General features: G+C 41.8%; 1 protein-coding gene across 3 annotated transcripts; it reads left to right on the plus strand.

The window, feature by feature from the left end:
- The first annotated feature begins 10,213 nt into the window (after positions 1–10,213).
- On the plus strand, positions 10,214–18,161 carry LOC124130879. Of its 3 annotated transcripts, none has more exons than XM_046493929.2 (2): positions 10,214–10,289; positions 15,496–18,161. In XM_046493929.2, exon 2 carries the CDS (start codon positions 15,691–15,693, stop codon positions 16,978–16,980), a length of 1,290 nt encoding a protein of 429 aa, XP_046349885.1. In that variant the 5' UTR covers positions 10,214–10,289; positions 15,496–15,690; the 3' UTR covers positions 16,981–18,161. The 3 variants fall into 3 exon arrangements, with proteins under 3 accessions (XP_046349885.1, XP_046349886.1, XP_048244471.1); XM_046493930.2 differs by having other exon boundaries at positions 10,227–10,284; XM_048388514.1 differs by having other exon boundaries at positions 10,237–10,293.
- Positions 18,162–18,561: the final 400 nt, after the last annotated feature.

An 18,561-nucleotide genomic window follows, 5' to 3' on the forward strand; every position in this document is an offset into this window, starting at 1 on the left:
GCTAAAAGCGGCGTAAATCCATACTTACTCACTCTATTGTGTAAAAGTAGTTATGTCTGCGGTAAGGAAAGATAAGTATTTCTTAAAAATTATTTGCCGATAAGCGGTCGAAGCATCCGAGTATTCAAAAACGCCTGAGTGTTATACTTATGATGGGCATATCTTAGGGCAGATAGATTTAGTCAGTGTTGTTTGCATGAGTGAGGCACATGTCCCTAAGCACTGTGGTGTTGAAGCGTCGGATCCGACAAGATCGAAAATCTGAATAACATAGAATCCGATTGCTGCTTCTCAAAACAGGCGTACCACGTCTGTAATAGAAATATATGAAACAATATTCTGTGAATACCAGATCTAAAGAGCTGTCAAAAAGTACCCCCTCTTTTAATAATCTTACTTTTCACATAGACAAATGAATGCATTTCAAGTGAGTGGAGTGGAGTGGAGTGGAGTGGAGTGGAGTGGAGCGGAGCGGAGCGGAGCGGAGCGGAGTGGAGTGGAGTGGAGTGGAGTGGAGTGGAGTGGAGTGGAGTGGAGTGGAGTGGAGTGGAGTGAGTGAGTGAGTGAGTGAGTATGGTTTTACGCCGCTTTTAGCAATATTCAAGCAATATCACGGCGGGGGACACCAGAAATAGGCTTCACACAATGTACCCATGTCGGGAATCGAACCCGGGTCTTAGGCGTGACGAGCGAACGCTTAAACCACTAGGCTACCGGACCGCCCCTGCATTTTTAGGACACAAAATCAAAAAAACGAAACCCTTGGGGAAATATCATCAGTGTTTTTTAATGCCACGACAGCAAAAATCGTTATATTGATAGGAATAATCTCAAGACTTGGCATCGACTGAAATGAAACACTGTTCTGAGTCTTTTTTAATACTGGAAAAGAAGAATACAAAAATTTCAGACTCTGGTCTCAACTTCAACTTATTATTTTAATTGTTTGTTTGTTTTTTAACGGCCCACTCAGCAATATTCCAGCTATATGACGGCGGTCTGTAATCGAATCTCAAGTGTTTAATTGACTTGCCTTTACTTGTGTTTGTGACGGTTGCCACCGGTAAGGCAGGATACGCTCTCTTTTTCCTGAGTGAGTGAGTGAGTTTGGTTTTACGCCGCTTTTAACAATATTCCAGCAGTATCACGGCGGGGGACACCAGAAATGGGCTTCACACATTGTACCCATGTCGGGATTCGAACTTAGGCACGACGAGCGAACGCTTTTACTACTAGGTTACCCGACCACACCCTATTTTTCCTGAACACCCGGTATAGTCACTATCTGATAGTGATTCATAAACATCACTATGCTTATGAAATACTCGGAATCCTACAATGGACTCTGCTTTTAGCAGAGATTTCTTATGATTCTTGAAATGGTCTTTTTCCTTGTTTGTTACAACGCTTTGAACTGTTTCAGAATGTATCATAGAATGTCAGCTTAATGAGAGAGAGAAGCCCGAAGTGTCTCGGGTCATAGACGCCCGGGGGCACGGGTGGCCCAGTCGTCTAAGGCGCCGCGATTGGCTGTGCAGAGTTGCGTCCCTTGGGCACGCCAGAAACCTATGAATGTGAGTTCGAATCCCGGTTCGCCCCGATTATGTTCCTAGGTTTGTCAGCACCATACCCGTGCTCGTGGGTTTCACCGAAGTGGAAAACGTCTGAGACCTGCATCACCTTGGGCTTTCCTCCCACATTAAGCTGACACGCCGTGACATAACTGGAATACTGTTAAAAGCGGTTAAACTGACGCCTGGTCTCCGCTCAACAAAGCGACCATGGTGCTACGGCTGTCTGTGATAAAGTATGGGAGTAACGAACACCTTACCATGGGCACGCCGGAGGCGCTGCTGTTCACTGAACGTGGGTTCGAATCCCGTAAACTCCTGAATATATTTCTAGGTTTGACAGCACCATACCCATGCTCCAGGGTTTCACCAAAGTGTTAAACGTATGAGGCCTTCATCCTTTGCAGCCTTCCTCCCACTTCAAGGTGTCACACCTAGATATGACTGAAAACCTTTTCAAAGCGGCGTTTAACCCAACTTACTGACTCACATTATCGGAGACCGCCTCCGTGGTCTAGTGGTAGAGCGTCCGCCCGGTGAGCGGAAGGTCAGGGGTTCGATCCCCGGCCGCGTCATACCAAAAGACGTTGTACTTGTTGTTACCCTGTCTAACGCTCGGCATTAAGGGGCTAAAACAAGGACTCGTCGGCTCGGAGTCAGTATACTGTGTCTGAGTGGGGTATTCATGTTAAACTGCAGCATGGTATCTCAGTGTGCTAGCACTATAAATCGGCATCAGTCGACGCCCGGACTAGTATAAGCAGCCACAGAAACTCACACACACGTACATGCACGTCGCTATATAAGTGCAATAATCTTGGACGTGACGTTTAACCCCATTTCACCTCACCTCACTTTATCGGAAACAATAGCCGTGAAGTATATATACCAGCACCTCACCTGAAGACAGATTGTCGCAATGGTCGGAACAAGAAGAGATGTCCGAATACCCGAGGCTTCGCCCAGTCGTCTGGACATACCGTACACCTGCACTGCCCCTGGGGTGTTGAGGGGTCTTGCTGTTGAGTAGGTGGGACCCACAGGATATGTTCAGATGACCCACAGAGAACCCCACCAGCGGCACGTCAGACCAGGACACCTCGACAGGCTTTCCGTCTCAGCCTCACGCTGTCGGTGTTGTTGAATTGGGGCTGACGATGAGGCTGACGTACATTTCTTCGGAGCCATTACCGTTAGCCTCCATGGTGTCAAATATGTAATGAGACGTGTTGAAGTCAATTGTTGGGTATCGATCGATAGGCGTTACGATCACCGTCATGGGAATTTACAGAATCCTCTTGTAAGACGCCGTGTGGACCTGGCCGCTGTTCAACCAGAAATTGATATCGCGGGATGTCGCAAAAGATCCGTAGTCATATTCATGGATACGTATCTTGGTATTATCCTCACTGGCCACGATTCGCAGTCTGTACCCATTTGTCTGTCCCGCCATGTCCGACACGAGGAAATCCTTGCCCTACAGAGTAGGAGGCGGAACTTGGATGATCCCTTGGTTCGCACCCATTTGCGGTTGTCGCGTTGGCCAGAAACAAACACGACGCTCCGGCAAACATAGCGAAAGGTTTGTTTCCTGTTAGATGCGATCCGGCTAAGTCGCACTGCTCATCACCAAAGTAATCTACGTATTCTCTACTGAGTTGAAATACATCCCCTTTGCCAAGAGTGACTGTGAAGTTGCTTCCGTCCTTCACCTTCGTGTTGTTGAACTTATAAGAACATTTCGTCTTCACGCGTACATTGATGACGGTGTTCGCATCCACGCCCGCCGCAGACAGCAGAGCGTTGTTTAAGGCACCGGGGACAAATTAGTCTGTACTCAAAGATTTGTACGGAATACCATGGTACACATTTGACGTCCCCTGCTTTCTGCTTCATATAAGGTGTACAGTATTACCGGAACTGTACAGTGTACGTGTACGCCTTTAGGTGTTATCTGACTGCGCAGAGACTCTTAAATTACTTCCGGTACAGCCGACCTGATAGTCCGACCCGGATGTAGAATCTCGTGTTGTTTAATGTGCGCACTCGCACTTGGACTGACCTTATATCGATAACACATGTTCCTTCTTTTTCAAAGCTGGGGTGGCTGGGTAGCCAAGTAGTTAAAGCATTCACTCGTGATGCTGAAGGCCCGAGTTCGATTTCCGGCATGAGTTCGAGTGAAGCTCATTTCTGGTGTCCCTAAACCCTGATATTGCCGGAATATTGCAAACAGCGGCGTAAAATCATACTCACTCTTATTAAAACAAGACGTCAGTTTCCCCTATTCCATATTCAAACTTAAAGTTAGCGATTGTTTTCTTTGTTTGTTACCTATTCCTTTTCCTTATTCAAACTAACATATGTCTCCCATCATGATATGGCTGGAATAGTACCAACACCGGCATAAAACCATACTCACTTACTAGTGAGCCATTAAAGTTCAGCAACATTATTTTTATGTCACGTCAACACACACAATAATCGAGTCTGGAGCAGAGGGGTTAGTGACATAATCGGCGATCCCACCAGTCAGTGAAACCACGTGATCCAAATACTTGTAGGTCTTTACACGACAGTCATGGGACAATGGGAAACTATTCTGTCCAGGAATACCCATGGGGAGACAAGCATGGGGGAGCTGGGGATCTCCTCTGTACAGGAATCACCACGGGTGAGGCAAGAAATAGGTACTGTGAACTGTTCTGCCACTGAATTCCAACAAGCAGACACGTATAGGTTACTGGGACTTATTCTGCAAAGAAATTCCCATGGGGAGACAAGCATGAGGCGTTGGGACCTATTCTGCTTTTGAATTACAATGGGGAGACAAGCATGGGGCAGTGGGGACCTATTCTGCTTTGGATTACCACGAGGAGCCAAGCATGAGGCGTTGGGACCTATTCTGCTTTTGAACTACCGCGAGGAGACAAGCATGGGGCAGTGGGGACCTATTCTGCTATGGAATTCCCATGGGGAGACAAGCTTGCGGCAGTGGGGACCTATTCTGCTTTTGAATAACAATGGGGAGACAAGCATTGGGTAATGGGGACCTGTTTTGCTCTCGAATCCCCAACGGAAGACAATCATGTGTACTAGGGACCTACATGTAATTCCAACAGGGAGACAAGCATTGGGCAGTAGGGACCTGTTCTGCTTTGAATTACCATGGGGAGACAAGCATAGTTTAGTCGGGACCTATTCTGCTTTGGATTACCATGGGGAGACAAGCATAGTTTAGTCGGGACCTATTCTGCTTTGGATTACCATGGGGAGACAAGCATGGGGCAGTGGGGACCTGTTCTGCTTTTGAATTACCATGGGGAGACAAACATAGTTTAGTCGGGACCTATTCTGCTTTTGAATTACCATGGGGAGACAAGGATGGGGCAGGGAGAGACAAGCATGGGGCAGTCGGGACCTATTCTGCTTTGGAATTACCACGGGGAGACAAGCATGGGGCAGTGGGGACCTGTTCTGTTTTGGATTACTATGGGGAGACAAACAAGCATAGGGCAGTGGGGACCTATTCTGCTCTGGAATCCCCACGTAGAGACAAACACCCGTCACTGAAGACCTATCCAGCCACGGACTTTACATGAAGAAACAAACATGGGATATTAGGACATTTTCTGTCCTGGAATCCCCATGGGAAGCAAGCATGGGTTATGGGGGACCTATTCTGCCATGGACAAAGTTAGCGGTGCAATTGTAACGCATGTGCACAGCATACAGACGTTAAGGGACGTTGGGGGTAGCCTAGTAGTTAAATCGTTCGCTCGTCAAGCCGAAGACCTGGTTTCGATTCCCGACATGGGTACAATGTGAGAAGCCAATTAGTTGTGTCCCCCGCCGTGATGTTGCTTGAATATTGCTAAAGGCGGCGTAAAACAAAACACACTCACTCACTCATACAGACGTTAAGGTCATATGTTAATATTACGGACAGGAAAGGACACAGTTTGCCGCCTTGATCACCACGAACAACGAGTCAGACGGCCATGACCTTGGAGATAACAGCCAGCCAGTCATACAATGAAACACAATATAAACATGCATATATGTTTACAGTACAGGTGAGCCTCGTTATTCTGGAAACCCCTGATACCATACGATTTGGGGCACGTACTATATAGTATGTGTGTGGTGGTGGTGGTGTGTGTGTGTGTGTGTGTGTGTGTGTGTGTGTGTGTGTGTGTGTGTGTGTGTGTGTGTGTGTGTGTGTGTGTGTGTGTGTGTGTGTGTGTGTGTGTGTGTTGTAGGGGTGTGTAGGGTTGGGTGGTGGTGGTAATTAAAACAAGCGTTATTCAGTCAACTTTATTTTCCAGTCGATATTTTACCAGTACCGTCCGGGTGAACAAGGCTTCATCTTGAGAGAGTGACATCTTTCACACAGGTACAACATAAATAATACTAAAGACATTAACAATTTGAACATTTTAAACATTTATTTTGTTACTTAAATGAACGGCAAATCTATCGATCTAGCGCAAAATCGTGTCCCGGCAGGATTAGTTGGATATTGGTGTCAAATTCAAGATACCGTTATCACCTACCTGATAAAGGATGAACTCCCCCTTAACAATGGATTAGGACTAGATCTAACGATTGAGAACACACCAGACATTGTTTGTGTGTTTGTGGGTGTTCTGGAGTCATGCCTCGTAGATGGAACAGTAGATTCGCGCTGATCACAAGATAACCTACTTTTCTGTCTTTGAGAAATGGCAGGCGACTGACGATACAATTTCAATACGTATGTAAAAACAGTTAAGGGGCTGTAGAATTTCTGAAAAATCGTACCGTCTTTTGTTTCATTAAATGACATCGAATGAAAACGTCAAGTTCCAACTGGTATTATTACAATTAGCTTCAACTCGAATGTCCATGTCATTGTTGTTTATTTCTCGTTTACGGTTAATTGATAATGTTCAAAGCTATTGGGACATACAGATTAGTTACCAAAGGGACTGATAATTTTGTAACATCCCCAAAATGGCAAACGTCATATACATCACTAACCTCACAACATCACAAACATCACAAACATAATAAACATAACAAACATCATACACATCACTAACATCATAAACGTCACTAACATCATACACATCACTAACATCATAAACGTCACAAACATCACAAACGTCACAAACAGCACTCATCTCACAAAAATCCTTAACCTCACAAGCATCATAAACACCACTTACATCATAAACATCATAAACATCACTAACATCACTAACATCACTAACATTCCTAACATCACATACATCAAAAACATCACTGACCTCACAAGCATCACGTACATCATACACATCACAAACATAAAACATCACAAACGTCACAAACATCACTAACATTCCTAACATCACTAACATTCCTAACATCACATACATCAAAAACATCACTGACCTCACAAGCATCACGTACATCATACACATCACAAACATAAAACATCACAAACGTCACAAACATCACTAACATTCCTAACATCACTAACATTCCTAACATCACTAACATTCCTAACATCACTCACCTCACACACATCACAAACGTCACAAACATCACTAACATCACTAACATCACTAACATCACAAACCTCAAAAACACCACTAACCTCACTAACCTCACAAGCATCACTTACATCATACACATTACAAACATCACAAACGTCACAAACATCACTAACATCAGAAACAGCACTAACATCATAAACATTCCTAACATCACAAACATCACAAGCATCACAAACATCACTAACATCACTAACATCACTAACATCACAAACCTCACACACATCACAAACATCACTAACATCAGAAACAGCACTAACATCATAAACATTCCTAACATCACAAACATCACAAGCATCACAAACATCACTAACATCACTAACATTCCTAACATCACTCACCTCACACACATCACAAACGTCACAAACATCACAAACATCACTAACATCACTAACATCACAAACCTCAAAAACACCACTAACCTCACTAACCTCACTAACCTCACAAGCATCACTTACATCATACACATTACAAACATCACAAACGTCACAAACATCACTAACATCAGAAACAGCACTAACATCATAAACATTCCTAACATCACAAGCATCACAAGCATCACAAACATCACTAACATCACTAACATCACAAACCTCAAAAACACCACTAACGTCACTAACCTCACAAGCATCACTTACATCATACACGTCACAAACATCACAAACATCACAAACGTCACAGACGTCACAAACATCACTAACATTCCTAACATCACTCACATTCCTAACATCACAAACATTCCTTACATCACAAACATCACTCACCTTACAAACATCACAAGCATCACAAACATCACGAACACCACTAACATCACTAACATTCCTAACATCACATACATCAAAAACATCACTAACGTCACAAGCATCACGTACATCATACACATCACAAACATCACAAACGTCACAAACATCACTAACATTCCTAACATCACTAACATTCCTAACATCACTCACCTCACAAACATCACTAACGTCACAAACATCACAAGCATCACAAACATCTCAAACATCAATAACATTACTATCCTCACAAACGTCATAAACATCACTTACCTCACAAACATCGCTTACATCATAAACAGCACTTACCTCACAAACATCACTAACATCACAAACATCACTAACATCACAAACATCATACACATCACAAACATCACAAACATCGCAAACGTCACAAACATCACTAACATCACAAACAACACTAACCTCTGTCACCTCACAAACATCCTTAACCTCACAAGCATCACAAACATCACTCACATCATAAACATCACAAACATCACTTGCATCACTAACATCACTAACATTCCTAACATCACAAGCTTCACACACATTACTAACCTCAGAAGCATCACTAACATTCCTAACATCACTCACCTCACAAACATCACTAACCTCACAAACATCACAAACATCACTGACATCACAAACATCGCTTAAATCATAAACATGACTAACATCATAAACATCACTAACATCACAAACATCACTAACATCACAAAAAATCACTAACCTCACAAGCATCACCCACATCACAAACATCACTTACATCACTATCATCACAAACATCATAAACATCACAAATATCACAAACATCACTGACCTCACAAACATCGATATTTTGAAATACCATATTTGCAACATGTACCTTGTAAATTTAACTACATAATATTGTCGACATGGGTTCAGAGAGCAAAGCTCGAGTTACGTAATACCATACTAATCCTGGAGATGTCCAGAAGCGATAATGGCGGTAATGTGGTAACGTAATGTGGTATGTTGTGTGTACCTCGTGACAGCCGATACCTGGTTCAGAGATGAGTCTCTACTTTGAACCCTGTTATCAAACAGCAGTCATCGGATGACTCCTACAGCTCAACCACGACGAGACGACAGACACATTGCGAGCGAGGACAGGGCAAGTGAACTCAGTTCTTTGCGGAAACTTTCATTTAAACAGTTACTTATATTGTGACAAATTTGAAAATATAATGTCCCTTGTTACACGGCTGCTATTTTCAAGAGGACAGCCTCCTTGGTCTAGCAGAAGAGCGTCCGCTCCGAGAGCGGAAGGTCGGGGGTTCGATCCCCGGCCGCGCCATACTAAAAGACGTCAAAATATGGTACTTGTTGCTACCCTGCCTGGCGCTCGGCACTAAGGGGCTAAAACAAGGACTGGTCGCCTTCGAGTCAGTGAACTGTGTCTAAATGGGGTATTCATGTTAAACTTTTGCATGGTATCTCAATTGGCTAGCACTATAAACTCGGCATTAGTTTTGACTAGTGCAGGCGTCCATACCCACACACACGTGCATGCACGTCGCTATATAAGTTAAATAATCTTGAACGGGACTTAGGCTTGTGTGTTTACTCTGACAGGCTAAGATAGCCAACATGTACGGTGGCCCATAAGGGACATGGAGTCTGTTTTTCAATATTTTGATGTTTCACTTACCTTTATCGTAACCTTTTGCAAATTAACACAATTTGTCATACAAATATGTGATAAATCATGTATAAAAACAACCGAAAACATGGAAAATGTACTTGAAAGTACATATTGAGTCGCTGAAATGTGAAGCGAAAATGTCAAAAACTAAAATGAAACCACAGAAAACTATTTCCACCGCGGTGTAAATATTATCACCGCGGTGGAAATAGTTTTCTGCATTTTCATTTAAGTTTTTGACATTTTCGCTTTTGTTTTTGACATTTTCATTTGAGTTTTTGACATTTTCGTTTCACTTTTAAGCGATTCATTATCTTCTTTACACATGATTTATCACATATTTGTAAGACAAATTGTGTTAATTTGCAAAAGGTAACGATAAAAGTAAGTGAAATATCCAAATATGGAAAAACAGACTCCATGTCCCTTATGGGCCACCGTACATGTTTGTTTTTATTGCATGTTTAAGGCCAGAATGTGCATACATGAAATGTAATGGCTGATGAGTGCCTAGTTATTTGCAAAAACAATAATGTTACTGTAGAATTCTATGGGAAAATATTTGTTTATGTGTAACACGTGATCAGCGCCAGTCTGATCCATCCTAATTAGGTAGTACTGTACTGAAGCACACGAGGGTACCCTGATATGTTGCACGAGACCACCGACACAGATACAACCTTCTCTGGGTACAGTAAGTCAGTGCTATTTTTTGTTACCGTGTTGAATTTTACGGCTATATTCTATGCTATCGTGATGTCCTATGATTCAATGAGCTAAGGATTTAATGACAAATAGCATTTGCAACATTGTCTCCGTAATTAGGGATTTGCGGAAGTCTGACCCGTGGAGATCAGGGGTAGAATAGATATTCAGCAACCCATGCTTGCGACAAAAGGCAACTATGCTCGTCGTAAGAGGCGAACAACGGGATCGGGTAGTCAGGCTCGGTGACTTGGTTGATGCATGCCATCGTGTCAGAATTGCGTGGATCGATGCTCATGATGTCAATCACTGGATTGTCTGGTTCAGACTCGATTATTTACAGACCGCCGACATATAGATGGAATATTGCCGAGTGCGGCGTTAAACAACAAACAAACATTTGGCAGTCCAAGCTAGTTTGATTATAATCATTCAAACTCTGTTTGTCTGCTTTTTTGTTATTTTATGATAAATGCCATATTTGATTTATATCAATTTGACAGTTTGTGATAACGATAATGACACAGGACGATATATCTAATGTCCACACAGTGCACGTGTTTTACCGTCTACATCTGGGGAGCGGTGGGGTAGCCTATTGATCACGCCAAAGACCCGGGGTGCTATGTGTTAAGCCTATTTCCGGTGCCATCCTCCGTGATATTGCCGTCCGAAAGGGCTATGAATATTCCCTCGTGCTGTTATGTTTTATATGTAACGTGAACTCGTGGCATAATTATGAAATATAAGACGTCAACGCCAGAGAATAACCAGTCTCGATTATCTGCCGAAGCATACTCCACTGGGCGTAAAAGGCAAACCAGTGAGAAATTAGTGAGTGAGTGAGCGAGCGGGTGAGTGGATAACTGAGCGAGTAACTGAGTGAGTGAACGGGTAAGCGGGTGAGCAAGCGAGAGAGTGAGTGAGTGAGTGAGAGAGTGGGTGAGTGGGTGGGTGGGTAGGTGAGTGAGTGAGTGAGTAAGAGAGTGGGTGAGTGAGAGAGTGAGTGAGTGAGTGGGTGGGTGAGCAAGCGAGAGAGTGAGTGAGTGAGTGAGTGAGAGAGTGAGTGAGTGAGTGGGTGGGTGAGTGAGTGAGTGAACACCAGGAGTGGGCTTCACACGTTGCACCCAAGTAGAGTGCCGTGAAGAGCTAACTGCTGGGTTGCTCCAGGAGTGGCTGTAAGCCTCATAGTCTTCGATTTCATTTGAAAAACAAACTTCGGATACAATAACACTTTGAGAACACCCCCTACAAAAAATGTTCTCAGTCTCTTTTCTTTCGATAAACAATTCACGAAACATTATGAATTTAATGTCTAAACCATGTGGGCTTAATCCGCACTTACCAGTATGGGTTTGGTCGGTACTTACAAATAGGGGCTTAATCTGTTCTTACCTAAATGGGATTAACATGTTCTTGCCGATATGGGATTAACATGTACTTACCCATATGGGCTTAATCTGTACTTACCCGTATAGGTCTAAAATGTACTTACCCATATGTGCTTAATCTGTACTTACCCATATGGGTCTAATATGTACTTACCCATATGTGCTTAATCTGTACTTACCCATATGGGTCTAATATGTACTTACCCACATGGGCATAAACTGTACTTACCCATATGGGTCTAATATGTACTTACCCATATAGGCTTAATCTGTACTTACCCATCTGGGCTTAATTTGTACTTATCAATCTGGGCTTAATTTGTACTGACCCATCCGGGCTTAATCTGTACTTACCCATATAGGTCTAAAATGTACTTACCCATATGGGCTTAATCTGTACTTACCCATATGGGTCAAAAATGTACTTACCTATATGGGCTTAATCTGTACTTCCCATATGGGTCTAACATGTACTTACCCATATGGGCTTAATCTGTACTTACCCGTATAGGTCTAAAATGTACTTACCCATATGGGCTTAATCTGTACTTACCCATATGGGTCTAATATGTACTTACCCATATGTGCTTAATCTGTACTTACCCATATGGGTCTAATATGTACTTACCCACATGGGCATAAACTGTACTTACCCATATGGGTCTAATATGTACTTACCCATATAGGCTTAATCTGTACTTACCCATCTGGGCTTAATTTGTACTTATCAATCTGGGCTTAATTTGTACTGACCCATCCGGGCTTAATCTGTACTTACCCATATAGGTCTAAAATGTACTTACCCATATGGGCTTAATCTGTACTTACCCATATGGGTCAAAAATGTACTTACCTATATGGGCTTAATCTGTACTTCCCATATGGGTCTAATATGTACTTACCCACATGGGCATAATCTGTACTTACCCATATGGGTCTAATATGTACTTACCCATATAGGCTTAATCTGTACTTACCCATCTGGGCTTAAATTGTACTTACCAATCTGGGCTTAATCTGTACTTACCCATCTGGGCTTAATTTGTACTTACCAATCTGGGCTTAATTTGTACTGACCCATCCGGGCTTAATCTGTACTTACCCAGTGGGTTTAACCTGTACATACTCTTATGGGTCTAATATGTACTTACCCATATGAGTTTAACATGTACTTACCTATATGGGCTTAATCTGTACTTACCCATATGGGTCTAATATGTACTTACCCACATGGGCATAATCTGTACTTACCCATCTCGGCTTAATTTATACTTACCAATCTGGGCTTAATTTGTACTTACCCAGTGGGTTTAACCTGTATATACTCTTATGGGTCTAATATGTACTTACCAATATGGGTCTAATATGTACTTACCCATCTGAGCTTAATTTGTACTTACCATATAGGTCTGATATGTACTTACCCATATGGGCTTAGTCTGTATTTAGCCAAATAAGTCTAATCTGTACTTACCCATATGAGCTTAATCTGTACTTACCCATGTGGGTCTGATATGTACTAACCCATATGGGCTTAATCTGTACTTAGCCAAACAGGTCTAATATGTACTTACCCATATGGGTCTAATATGGACTTACCCACCTAGGCTTAATTTGTACTTACCAATCTGGGCTTAATCTGTACTTACCAAATGGGTTTAATCTCTACTTACCATATGGGTCTAATATGTACTTACCCATATGGGCTTAATATGCACATACCCATATGGGTCTAATAAGTACTTACCCATATGGGCTCAATCTGTACTTACCCATCTGGGTCTAATATGTACTTACCATACGGGCTAAGTCTGTACTTAGCCATATGGGTCTAATATGTACTTATCCATATGGGCTTAATCTGTACTTACCCATATGGGCTAAGTCTGTTCTTACCCATATGGGTCTAATATGTACTTACCATACGGGCTTAGCCTGTACTTACCCATCTGGGTCTAACATGTACTTACCATACAGGCTTAGTATGTACGTACCCATATGGGCTTTGTACTTACCAAGATGGGTCTAATATGGTCTTACCCATATGGGCTTAGTCTGTACTTACATATTTGGGCTTAATATGTACTTATCCATATGGGCTTAATCTGTACTTACCCAATGGACTTAATCTGTACTTACCATATGGGTCTAATATGTACTTACCCATATGGGCTTTATATGCACTTACCCATATGGGTCTAATAAGTACTTACCCATATGGGCTCAATCTGTACTTACCCATATGGGTCTAATATGTACTTATCCATATGGGCTTAATATGTACTTACGCATGTGGGTCTGATATGTACTGACCCATATGGGCTTAGTCTGTTCTAACATATACGGGCTTAATCTACAGTTACCTACAGTAATAAGATGGCTTTATCTGTGACCCAAAGGGGCTGAATTTGTACTTACCCATGTGGGCCTAAAATGTACTTACCCATATGGGCTTAATCTGTACGTACCCGTTTGGGGTATAATCTGTACTTACTCATATGGGTCTAATATGTACTTATACATATGGGTTTAATCTAAACTTACTCATATGGGTCTGATATGTACTTACCCATATGGGTTTAATCTGTACGTACCCGTTTGGGGTATAATCTGTACTTACTCATATGGGTCTAATATGTACTTACTCATATGTGTCTAATATGTACTTACACATATGGGTTTAATCTAAACTTACTCATATGGGTCTAATATGTACTTACCCATATGTGTCTAATATGTACTTACCCATATGTGTCTAATATGTACTTACACATATGGGTTTAATCTAAACTTACTCATATGGGTCTAATATGTACTTACCCATATGTGTCTAATATGTACTTACCCATATCGGCGTAATCTGTACTTACCCATATGTGTCTAATATGTACTTACCCATATGTGTCTAATATGTACTTATACATATGGGTTTAATCTAAACTTACTCATATGGGTCTAATCTGTACTTACCAATATGGGTCTGATATGTACTTACCAATATGGGCTTAATCTGTATTTGCCCATTCGGGGTTTAATCTGTACATACACATATAGGTCTAATATGTACTTACCCATATGGGTCTAATATGTACTTACACTTATGGGTCTAATCTAAACTTACTCATATGGGTCTAATATGTACTAACCCATATGGGCTTAATCTGTACTAGGGGGCACGGGTAGCCATGTCGTCTAAGAGTTGCGTCCCTTTGGCACGCCAGAAACCTATGATTGTGAGTTCGAATGCCGGTTCGCCCCGATTATGTTTCTTGGTTTGTCAGCACCATAGCCGTGCTCGTGGGTTTCATCGTTAGTGGTAAACGTCTGAGACCTGCATCACTTCGGGCTTTCCTCCCACATTAAGCTGACACGCCGCGATATAACTGGAAAACTGGTAAAAGCGGCGTTAAACCCAACTCACTGACTCACTGACTCACTTAATCTGTAATTACCAATATGGTTCTAATGTGTTCTATGAATTTAATGTCTAAACCATGTGGGCTTAATCCGCACTTACCAGTATGGGTTTGGTCGGTACTTACAAATAGGGGCTTATTCTGTACTTACCCATATGGGTCTAATATGTGCTTACCCATATGGTATTTATCTGTACTCACCCATATGGATCTAATATGTACTTATGTCCCATATGGACTTAATATGTACTTACATTTATGGACTTAATCTGTATTTACATATACTGGATTAATCAGTACTTTCCGATATGGATTTATTCTACAGTTACCTACATTGGTAAGATGGCTTAATCTGTGACCCATATCTTACACATTATTCTTGTTTCAGCACACTGGACCATCACAAGAGAAACACGTTGGCTTCAAGTAACGTCAACGAATCAGTCAATAAGAAATTCTTCCTTTTAGATAAAATTGTGGCTTCCGCGTTGACTGTGTTGACTGTGTTGCCAGCACTGATCACATTCTGACTGCTTTTATGACCATGTGTATATAACTGACTTCAGTGATTGTAAATACCTCAATGGCCAGCATCTTTATAAGAGTGAACAGAATGTTTCGTTTCAAATGTCGACCAAAACATTTATGTTTCGTATCCCTTTTCGGGTTATGTGTCATAGTTCTGTACAAAATGTTCGTGTTGCTGACCTCCCCTCCGCACCTCTACAAGGTTGCCATGGCAACGATGAAAGAGAATTACGTCATAAAGGAGGACGCTGATGACAATGCAGAATGCTCGAAACATATACAAAACATTAACTCCTACGTCGTAACATTTCATGATGTCATAATAGATCCCAAAAAATCTATTAAAATGCGATGGAGCCCTAATCAGCTTAAACTGGAGAAGGGTTTCTTTACGGTGCCGTGTGTCGGCGCTTCGCCATTGGTGCGGTCAACGTTCTATGGCGGGTTGTCTCCCTTCCCCTCATGGGTCACTGCCATAGATATTACGTCATATGCCAGAAACAAATTCGACGAAATCGATGCCGTTGAGGGATTTACTATTGTCATAAAACGAAAGCATACAAATAATGTATATCTTAAAATACTGGATATGTATAATACATACGTCACAGTGAGAATGATGAGACAAAAACCGAAAGATGTTTACATTCTTTTGATTGATGCTCATTCGGATGAATCAAGCGTTAATGAATGGAATGTGGTCTTCGGGGAAGCAACTCAAATCAAAGACATTCCGAAGAAGCTGAAATATGAAAACGTTGTATGGGGCATTCCAGATGGACTTGGGCCGATTGCGACATATGACCTCCCCCTTCCGTTTTTGGACGATTTTCGGCATCACGTGGTCACGAGCGGAGGGGCTGTTACAAGCGATGACATTGTTTGCCCGGGCTTGAGAATATCCATTTTAGCAGCAAGTTTAAAGACTGACAGCCAAACGGGTAAGGTCCTCCAACATTCTATATCCAACAGTGATGATATAACCGAACAATTGCACAGGGTGTTTTCGGATTGCGATCTCATGATCATCAATACAGAGTCAATGAGCATGCGCCAACAGATCCAAGCGTTTGCTAAGACGGACATTCTGATTGGTCCACATGGTCACGATCTCGCCAACACGGTGTTTTTACACCAGGGTGCTGGTTTGATCGAACTGTTCCCTACTAGGTATATGTTTATTTCAGACACACGATTTCGACAACTAGCAGTATGGAGTAAAGTGTATTATTCCAGTTGGTTTAATCTGGAAATGATGCTCCGAGACTCCGAGGTAATGACAGTGGACCCGAGTGTCGTGATTGATATAGTGAGGGAGATGAGGAGAATTCTTTGTTCAAAGTGAAATGTTTGAGTGAAGTTTTAAGTGAAAGTTACCTACTTTTATTGAGGCATTAAATATCTCTAAATTCCACACTTTGTTAAAACTGAATAGTGATACACTGATACAGTACGTGGACTTTACAGGCTAGAATTTATTGTATAAAAGATGTACATTTTTTTGAAAACCATGTACCACAATTGTATTGACATGACATGTATATATAAATGATGTACCTGCTGAGATGAATAAAAAAAATAAAAAAAATAAAAAAAATTTAAATATCTCTAAAATCGCGAGGGTAACGATCGTGTCAAGCGGCGAGATGGAGCTTGGACCGTTAACATCTAAGGGAGGTCACTCTAATTTACGAGCTGTAAGGTTGTGGGGTGAAATCGAATCGGGTTCAGCATCGCGTCAGAGATTATTGCACTTATATAGCGACGTGCATGCACGTGTATTTGTGGCTGCTTGTACTAGCTCACTGAGATACCATGCCACAGTTTAACAAAAATACCCAACTCAGACACAGTATACTGACACAGTGTGTGTGTGTGTGTGTGTGTGTGTGTGTGTGTGTGTGTGTGTGTGTGTCCCAAACTTCTGTGTCACGTTTGGATACCTTTACATATGACATTGATGTCATTTTAATACATTTTTAGAATACCAACTTAACGGGTTTTGATGAAAAATTGATGAAGATCGGAACACTGTAAATAGTTCTAAATGGACAAACGTACTGGTTCACCTCATATGGGGTTGTGAAGTAGAGGTAGCAATAGAAAGGGTACACCGTTGCCATGAAACAGTCGATCACAGACGGTAGGTGATCGATTTGGCTTTTGTATTACAATGTGTAGTTCACATTGATAAAAAACATATGAATTTCGTCAGAAAATTAATGCAGGACACGAATAAAAAATAAAATATTTTATATGAAAATATGTAGTAAATGGATTTTTCTTGGTGTATCTTTCAAACATTGCTTATCTATTTGTTTCTTGTTTTATGCCGCACTCTGCAAATGTTCCAGCTTCATGACGGCGGTCTGTGAATAATCGAGTGTGCATCGATCGACGCAATTGGTAAACGATGACATGCATTAACCAAGTCAGCCTACTCGGCCAACTACAATGATTAACGTGATGTTTTCGGTGACCATTATTATTTCATGTTTGTTCAAAATATAAATAAGTCTAAATAAAAATTATAATGAAACGTATTTTAGATTTCTTCTTTTTGCGCACTTGTATTTATAATGAACATAATTACCATATTGCTGCTACTCATGGGTTTGTGCAATGACTTCACATCATCATGTGATTCAACACATTCAGTTGTTGACCGCCTCCGTGGTCTAGTGGTAGAGCGTCCGCCCGGAGAGCGGAAGGCCCGGGGTTCGATCCCCGGCCGCGTAATACCAAAAGACGTTAAAAGATGGTACTTGTTTTTACCCTGTGTGGCGCTCGGCATTAAGGGCTAAAACAAGGACTGGTCGGCCTGGAGTCAGTATACTGTGTCTGAGTGGGGTATTCATGTTAAACTGCGGCATGGTATCTCAGTGGGCTAGCACTATAAAATCGGCATTAGTCCGGACAAGTACAA

The sequence above is a fragment of the Haliotis rufescens genome, unplaced genomic scaffold (assembly GCF_023055435.1).
Source record: "Haliotis rufescens isolate VD_foot unplaced genomic scaffold, xgHalRufe1.0.p SCAF_10, whole genome shotgun sequence".
NCBI lineage: Eukaryota > Metazoa > Mollusca > Gastropoda > Lepetellida > Haliotidae > Haliotis > Haliotis rufescens.

Coding starts and splice junctions, on each gene's coding strand:
- LOC124130879 (XM_046493929.2), top strand. CDS start 15,691: ATGGCCAGCATCTTTATAAGAGTGAACAGAATGTTTCGTTTCAAATGT.